Here is a 9,513-nt window from a genome sequence, read left to right on the forward strand (position 1 = left end):
TTCCTGCTTTCACCAGCTGATTACACCGGCATTCTTCACGTCAGGATCAGATATTAGACAAATGTGATATGAACCACACTCAATCTCAATACAGGTTCGTATGATACTCTGTATGATAAGATGATACGTTTGGATTCTTGGGAGTCCAAAATCTATGTTCATTTATCAGTGCTGCAATAATATTCCCAATCTCTCTATCTTTAAACTTTATTCAAAGTATTGAACGATCGAATAATCTATTTCTTTTTTTGCATATACATGTAATGATATCAACAACAGTGTAAAATGTTTCATGTATCTTTCTTGGGAAAATGTCGGTCCTGAAAAGGACCACCCAAACTCAACGTTTCGACAAGTATGCTCTTGTCGGTTTCAGGAGAGTGAGCAAAGTTTGTGAAAGCAGGCATTCTATAGAGGCCTACCAAACAAAAATAAATCTTTATCTTTCACTTGCACTTACACAGATTATTAACTTACACATTAAAATGATTAAATTATCTTTATAAGACAAGCAGAGGCGGTGGAACATCAGGCTCATACTCTGAAGACAAGCAATATTGATCAACAATAGATTTAAACAAATAGGTCTGAGCATTTTTTTTCATAAACGTTTAAGCAGTTACTCACTTCTAGGAAAGTCCATCTCTTCATGCACCTTCCTCACAAACTGAGGGCAATATTCATTCCATACAATGATACAACATTCTTGAGCAAACAGGCATCTCCAAATTTCCACCACACAAACTTTGTTACTCTGTGCCAATACATTCAAAGTTCTTTTTTACATTTTTTCTTATGTGTAATAGTTCAATTTTAAGTGAATGAGGGGATATCTCCTGCAAATATTAGTTTAGACAGTCAAGTTCCTGTTGATAAAATGTGAGGTCAATTGTTCAGTTGACCCCTGCACACATTAACAAACAAGCAGAACTTTAACCAGTATGCCCCAAATTCCATCAGAAGTAATTTTTCTATGCTCTTGCACGTCAATAAATGTAGAACACAAGTTTGCTTCAACATTCAAACAATTCTATTCACACTGAGATAAAGGAAAACATTCCTGTGAAATCCTCCATTATATTCATTTATTCTTCCTTTACTTGTAAATAACCATTGATATTTGGGAATTGAAAACCTCCCAGATTATTTCATCAACTCAATAAAAGTACCCTTTTAATTTGTGTTGTGAATCTATCGTTCAAGGGGGGGGGGGGGGTGATCTATTGTTTCATCCCCCACTTGAATACTATGACGTCACGGAAAAACCCCAGTGCCTTTTAGCATCTACATATTCTACAAATTTGATTGCACTGTACTTCTGTATTTATATTCTATTTAGTAGCTGTACAACCAATGTTTATTTCTATTGAAAGAATTGAAATTAGACTAGATAATGCCCTTTCTCTATATGAGGCATTCTATGCAGTTCCCCCATTCCGTTCTCATTTTTACCTTTGCTTATAAATAATTCACATTTTCTTTGTATTCTTAAAAACTGAGAATGAAATACAGGTCCATATGAAATTGTGAATTTACTTGAATTGAATTATTTACAGAATATATTAACAGGCCCAGTAGAAATTACAAAAACATACATGAATAGACCTTGGGATCTGTTTCAGTGGTCTGTTATTTTTGGATTGGTTTCTATTTTGTAACTTCCATCATTTCCATTCATAACAAGTGGAACGCCTCTGGCAGTCTCGCCTGCATTACGCGATTTAATATAGCAGCAGTGCTAACTTTGAAAACTACTATAAAATAATCATTCACAAAAACACCATTCATATAATGACATAATACCACGTTCATTGACCATAGATGACATTTGAACGGTGACTTAAGACTTGTCAACTACACCCATGTCCACATTTCATTCACTCTATCCATAAACTTTCAAAGTTATGATGGCAATTCAACAATTACCCCAACATGGCCTACGTTTATTGACCTTAACTGACCTTTGACCTTGGTTTTGTGACCTGAAACTCACAGGGGATGTTCAGTGATACTTGATTACTCTTATATCCCAAGTTTTATGAAATAGATCCATAAACTTCAGAGTTAGGATGGTAATTCAACAAATACCCCCTACACGGCCAAAGTTCATTGACCTTTAATGACCTTTGACCATGGTCATGTGACCTGAAACTCGTACAGGATATTCAGTGATACTTGATTACTCTTATGTCCAAGTTTTATGAACTAGATCCATAAACTTTCAGAGTTAGGATGGTAATTTAACAAATACCCCCAACACGGCCAAAGTTTATTGACCTTAAATGACCATTGACCATGGTCATGTGACCTGACACTCACACAGAATATTCAGTGGTACTTGATTAACCTAATGTCCAAGTTTCATGAACTAGATCCTTAAATATTCAAAGTTATGATGGTAATTCAACAAATACCCCCAACTTGGCCAAAGTTCATTGACCCTAAATGACCTTTGACCTTGGTCATGTGACCTGAAACTCAGGCAGGATGTTCACTCATACTTGATTAACCTCATGTCCAAGTTTCATGAACTAGATCCATACATTTTCAAAGTTATGATAGTAATTCAACAAATACCCTCAACTTGACCAAAGTTCATTGACCCTAAATGACCTTTGACCTTGGTCACGTGACCTGAAACTCGAGCAGGATGTTCATTAATACTTGATTAAGCTTATGCCCAAGTTTCATGAACTAGGTCCATATACTTTCTAAGTCATGATGTCATTTCAAAAACTTAACCTTCGGTTAAGATTTTAAAAATAATTCTCCCAACATGGTCTAAGTTCATTGACCCTAAATGACCTTTGACCTTGGTCATGTGACCTGAAACTCAGGCAGGATGTTTAGTAATACTTGATTAACCTCATGTCCAAGTTTCATGAACTAGGTCCATATACTTTCTATGTTATGATGTCATTTCAAAAACTTAACCTTAGGTTAAGATTTGAAGTTGACGCCGCCGCCGCCGCCGTCGGAAAAGCGGCGCCTATAGTCTCGCTCTGCTATGCAGGCGAGACAAAAACAAACTCAAAATACAGTCCAGACATGACACTCAAATAACAGTTTCTAGGGGGTGCATTCAAATCATTTTCTATAGCTAGAATCACAAACATAACTCAGTTCAAAACACCAATACAAACATGCTTCCTGATTAATAGAGTGACACACATTTCCTAATATTGTAAAATGTAGGCCTGATTTGGATTTTTCTCTCAAGTAATCGAAATCCTCATTGAATTCCTCATGGAACATATAAAACCATTATTGCATGAAATTGACATAGAAAGTCGGCACTTGTGATACTAAGACCGGGCATAAACTTTAGAGCAAATAGAGGTCTGTGCCTGAAGACTAACAAGTTGAACTTTTAGCATGGTATGAATAGAATGCACAGTGTATTGTTATTGTGTGTGTGTGTGCATGTGTGTATCAATAGACTTTTGTACATGGCTATGTACAGTACAGTAAACGGCCGTGTAGTTGAAGAATGGAGGCAGACGTTTAATTGTACACTGGACGAGTACACGGCTAGGCTTGCAATCCATGTAGTTTAGCTATTGAGCACACACAGAGCCTTATTCTTTCTCAGTGTAGTCATTGCATTGTTGAGAATTTAGCTTGTCAAGTGAAGTTGGCTTTACTGTCTTCCAATAAAAGTTATTTTCCTTATTCTGATGTTGCTCGTTTATCATCATTTCTAGCTGAACGAAAATGAAGAGTTTTGTCTGGGAACACTTTGACAAAGTTGGTATCAACAGAGCAACTCGCAAAACAGTAAGATGCAGACTTTGCAGGACCGAGCTGGCATACCATAACTCAACAGGGAGCATGATTAACCACATGCTCCATAAGCATCCCTTACGGGTACCAGGCTCTAGTGAATCCTCGGCTGGTGCTCGCGAGGATGGTGGTGGGAAGGCCCCTCGCAAAGACTTCTATCATCAGGAGAGCAGTGGCCCTTCACAAGAATCTCCTGGGCCGGTCACCATGCCTGAACCAGTGACCATGGCCGCAACGACCGACCTGCCCCCTAAGGCCAAGATTAAGATGAGGAGTTACGTGTGGAATCACTTTGACAAAGTCGGCTGCAGAACCACGCGATGCAGACACTGCCAGGTTGAGCTTGCATACCATGCATCGACGGGGAGCATGATAAATCACCTCCAACTTAAGCATCCATCGACCAATCCCGATCCAAGCACAACTCCTGGTCTGACTCCTCGAAAGTCCCATCAGGATCAGTTCAAAGCCTTCCTCACCTCCAACACTAAAAGCGAAAGCTGCAGCCCAGAACGGGTGATTGGAATAACTAGGCACATTACAACCATGATTGCGGATGTCAACTTGCCTGTAAGCTTCGTCGAAGAGCCGTCCTTCCAAGAACTCCTCAAGTACATAGAACCGGGATACTCACTTCCTAATCAGAGTTCTATAACGGTGCACCTGCAACTACTGTACGATGCGAAGAAGGCAACTGCAAAGGCCGAGATCGCAAACTCAACTTCATTTGCTATTTCAACCGACTGCTGGGCTTCAGGGATGCAAGAGTATTTGACACTTACAGGACACTACGTCGATAAAGAATGGCAGTACAAAGCGGTAGTCCTCGATACCTCACCCCTGGCCATTGATGATATCAACGATGACAACAGCACTGAGGATCCCAGCGATCACATAAAGGCTATCCTTACAGATCATCTAAAACGAGTTCTGGAAGAATGGGACCTGGGGCTGGGGGACAAGGTATCTTCCATCGTCAACGACAACTCACCCAACATCACAGACATCGGAAAAGATGCCTTGGATGCCTTCGATGTCGGATGTGCAGCCTATCTGCTCCACGAAGCCGTGAATCACGGAATCCAGAGTCATGAGGAAATATTGAACCTCGTTGCAGCCGCCAATCAACTCGTTAGCTACTTCCATCACAGCATCGATGCGACGGACACCCTCAGAAAGGAGCAAGAATTCATGGACCAAGAGCTGAAGGGGTTGGTTTCGTCTGTGGCATCACACTGGGTGTCCATCCTTAATATGCTCGAAAGACTGACAGAAGTGCGAGGGCCGCTTCTAAGAGTTCTGAGTAACCAGAGACTCATGGATCAGGATGAAGAAATCAAGATTGACCTGACTGAAGACCAATGGGCTCTTGTGGATCTTGTCAAACACTGCCTGAAGCCACTGAAGGTACAGTTTCAATAGTTATAGTAATAATAATAATTAATAATAGTAATAATAAAAATACTACTACTACTACTAATAATAATAATACATGTAATAATATTTATAATATAAAATAATAAATACAGTTCTAATTTCTATACTTGGGTTCTCTTTACTTGCCAAAACCAAAAAATTGCCAAAACCTTGTTTTCTTTGAAAAAGATGATACACTTCTCCTTTTATAGTGAGCATTGTTTTGAAGATCAAAAACTCTATAAAGTCACACATACTCTACAAGCTGGCATGTTTAAATGTTCATGTTATACAAAACTTGTCAACTTAGCATATTTGTTTTAATGTTACTACTGCTAATTTTTTTGTAGAAGTATATACTACTAATAAATTAAGAAGAAATTAAAAAAACTATAAGAATAAAAGTTAATATTGTGAACATTAATGAAAACCATGATTTCCAAAAATATATATACAAAAAAAAAATTCTTTAATCAACTTTCAATGATTTCCCCATAAAATTCCCTAGGTAAATCAAATTTCAAAAGAGAGCTAAAAATGATCAAGAAGTGAAAAAAAAACTGTTAAAAACATTTAATTGAGATACATTTTCTATTGCGATTTGTCTTAATTAGGTTGCAACATTCGTCTTGTCTTCAAAAGAAAACGTTGCCTCATCCATCACTTTACCAATTGTCTTTGGCCTCCTCCATAACCACCTTGTGAAGAAAGAGGGAGAAGCAGATGCCATAGTTAGGTTCAAGAATGTTATGAGAAATCAAATCGAGAGCAGGTTCCTCCAACCCGGTTTCCAGGCAGGTGTGGCGGCTATTGCAGCAGCCGTTGATCCGAGGTACAAGAATCTCAAGTTCCTCTCGCATAATGACCGGGAAGTTGTGTGGGCCGAGGTGCGCAAACACCTTGAGACACTTCAGAAAGCTCATGAGGAAGCCAAAGGGTGTAAAGCGGACCAGGATAGCAGCTCTGATCAGGAACCTTCGGCCGATTCCGTTCTGGATTTCCTAATGGGCACAGCTGCCGAGCCAGCTCGACGTCAGAATTCAGCGATAGACGAATTCGAGGAGTTCCTCGCGCAGAAGCAGGAACCCCGTAACACGAATCCTCTCACGTGGTGGCGTGCCAACAGTGGCCGTTTTCCAATTCTCCAGAATCTAGCCAAGATATACTTGGGTGTCCCTGCAACTGCAGTGCCTGCCGAAAGAGTCTTTTCCCTGTCTGGCAACGTTGTAACAGCAAAGCGAAGTTGCCTGTCACCTGAGAACGTAAATATGCTGGTCTTCTTGAGTCAGAATAAATAGGGACTTGACAAGCCAACTTGAAAATGAAACAGAAACTATTCATGCTTGATCACTATCAGAGTCAAGAAACTGTCAAATATTTTTTCCAACTCTATTATGATTCTGAGTGAGTAGAGTGACTGAACTGATTCTTTGCACTTCGTTCATTAATAATCAAGTATTAAATGAAAGAAGTGTTGTGCGATCCGTTGCTCTAAGAATTGAAAACATTTCACATGAACTATGATAAAACATACATATAAATCAATTTTCTTTTGTAATGTTTGTATAGAAACTAGGGATATTGATTTCGGGCCCTGCATAAAGCTTAAATGTAGCAATTGATCATGGCTGTGGAGCTGATGATTCTACAATTGATTGCAACAATTACTGTAGATGATCAAACATAATGATCAGCCTCACAATCAATTGCTCTGGAGGATTCAATGTTACAGGTAATCGGACTGAAATTAAGGCGAATAGGAAGTAATGTGATTTCAACTGATCAATCATCTAAAATCTTTAGAATTACCACTGTAAAAGAAGGCCAGTATGATTTCATCAATTGGTTGTTACTTTTCAGTTTTGAAACAGATGGTTTAACATTCAAGCAATCTGGTCAACATCAATATTGTTTTACAAAGAAATTTAACCAAGAAACTAGAAACTTATTGAACTTGTTGAGGGGGAAAAAAACCCTCCTAAATGAAGGCCTTTCCCACAGGGTAGCGCACATGTTCCCTCATGTACACTGAATAGTGAACTTTTAAAGAAAAATAATTACTCATGTAAAGTAGAATTTTAAAGAAGTTCACAATTTTTTCTGTTATGTACCTGTATTCATAGTAATGACTGAAATAGGAGAGGTTTTATTCTTTGTTTCAAAGTTCATTTTCGGTCTATGAGAATTATTACTTTGATGTCTATTCTACATGTAGTAGGCCCATACAAAACTAATTTCCATTTAAATTCATGGATGGTTTTCTTCTGTTGAAGCCGAGCAAACAAAATTATTCTTTAATTTTTTGGCAACTGCTGACTTTTGGAGGCTATTTCTCTTATTTCATAGGCAATTTTTTGGCTAAATGAGCAATTATACTTTCAAAAGATATCTCACTTTTTGCTGCACAGTAGATCATTGTTTTTCTAAATTTCCTTGGATATTGTCTGTTGCAGATCTTGGGGCAACTTTAGGAAAGATGGTTGCCCCAAAGCATTCTGTTTTGCAAATTTTAGGGACGCTTTCAACTGTCATGTCCAATTAGTCAAAGCAATTATTATGCTAAAGCATATATATCTCTTTTAAGTTTTCTGAGGTTCAAACAATATTTTACTTCTTAGGCACAGAAATTTACCTAAATTAGAAGCTAAATCACTGATCAGCAAACTTGAACAAATTTTGCATTTAAGCACACTGATTCTTCAACTATTTTATTCAAAGAAAAAGCATTGATGTTGCGTTTCGCTGTTGCTTATTACAGTGCAAATAAATATTTTCTTTTGTTGCGAGAAGCAATAATAAAGGTCAGCCATATTTCTAAAATAAAGAATTGAATTCTACAGAAATTGTTGTCATGCCTACTTCTTATTGTATATAATTATTCTTAACTTCTTACTGAGGTAAAAAAAAATCAACTAATTAATGCATAGCATTGAATCCTGAATAATGCATATTCATGACCTCTTACAAAGTGACTTATGGGCATTTTCGCGGTAACTGACGTTACACGGCACAATGTTACATGTACACACTTTTCATTGTATGATTATCTCTAAAACAACAAATGATGGGGGTTTGCTTTTTTTATTCACAGTAAGGACTTAACTTCTCACTGAGGTAAAAAAAAAAAATGGACTAATTAATGAATAGCATTGAATCTTGACTAATGAATATTCATGATCTGTTACAAACTGACTTATAATGAATATTCACAGACCTGCTAGGACCTGACTAGGGTCGTGCGTATATATATATGCAAGACAAAACCAGGAATCATGATAGAGATCACAGTTCACATTTCCGGTATTAGAATAATCTTAATATTTGTTGACCAAGACACGCTTTTAGTGGAATACAAAAATATTCCCACTTGCGCTCACTGTACTTTAAAAAAATTTTGAATTAAATTTTTACGACTCATTAGTCCCATTCAGATTGATCAAACTATTGCAATTCCCATTATCATTACTGTCGCCACTGCCATCATCATCACAAACATCACCCCCATCATCATCATCATCACAAACATCACCCCCATCATCATCATCACAAACATCACCCTCGTCATCATCAATCATCGTCCTTCTTCATCATCATCACAAACATCACCCTCGTCATCATCAATCATCGTCCTTCTTCATCATCATCACAAACATCACCCTCGTCATCATCCTTCTTCATCATCATCACAAACATCACCCTCATCATCATCAATCATCATCATCACAAACATTACCCTCATGATGGCCTCATCATCATCATCAATCATCATCATTTATCATCATCATCATCCTAATTACCACTGTCATCATCATCAGTATCATTCAACATCATCACTACCATAATAATCACCATCATCATTATTCATAATCATCACAATTATTTGTTTAATTTTCATATTACCATAATCATTGCTATCATCATTATTTGTTCTGGAATACTCAATAAAAGCACAGAACTAAATGATGAAGAATGAATAAGACCTCGTTCTCATTACATTCTCTAATTTAACTAGTTTACTAGAAACCAGTTCAGGAAACCAGTTTAGAAGATTGCTTTGCTTGCGTTCCCATTGATCACCCAGAAGTGGTTTTCAAAATCACTTAACGTAAAGCGATCTTGTTGCTACGGGAACGGCTCTCAGTGGGGCCGCAGCGTAGGCATTCTACACACAGTGTGTGGAGTAGTGCGCTCAAAATGTGCGAAGAACGGTTCTGTCCTCACGCTAAAACTAGTTTAACGAGTCAAAGCGATCTTGAAAACTACATCGCGAGATGGTTTTATGAACCGGTTCGGAATATCGCTTCCAAGATTGCT

General features: G+C 37.8%; 1 protein-coding gene across 1 annotated transcript; it reads left to right on the top strand.

Moving 5' to 3' along the window:
- The first annotated feature begins 256 nt into the window (after window positions 1–256).
- Window positions 257–8,315, top strand: LOC129266309 (E3 SUMO-protein ligase ZBED1-like). The gene is made up of 2 exons (XM_054904150.2): window positions 257–5,190; window positions 5,814–8,315. Exons 1-2 carry the CDS (start codon window positions 3,715–3,717, stop codon window positions 6,495–6,497), a joined length of 2,160 nt encoding a protein of 719 aa, XP_054760125.2. The 5' UTR covers window positions 257–3,714; the 3' UTR covers window positions 6,498–8,315.
- Window positions 8,316–9,513: the final 1,198 nt, after the last annotated feature.

This window comes from Lytechinus pictus, chromosome 8, assembly GCF_037042905.1.
Source record: "Lytechinus pictus isolate F3 Inbred chromosome 8, Lp3.0, whole genome shotgun sequence".
NCBI classification, from domain to species: Eukaryota; Metazoa; Echinodermata; class Echinoidea; order Temnopleuroida; family Toxopneustidae; genus Lytechinus; species Lytechinus pictus.

Coding starts and splice junctions, on each gene's coding strand:
- LOC129266309 (XM_054904150.2), top strand. CDS start 3,715: ATGAAGAGTTTTGTCTGGGAACACTTTGACAAAGTTGGTATCAACAGA. Junction 5,191..5,813: donor ACTGCCTGAAGCCACTGAAG/GTACAGTTTCAA, acceptor TGTCTTAATTAG/GTTGCAACATTCGTCTTGTC.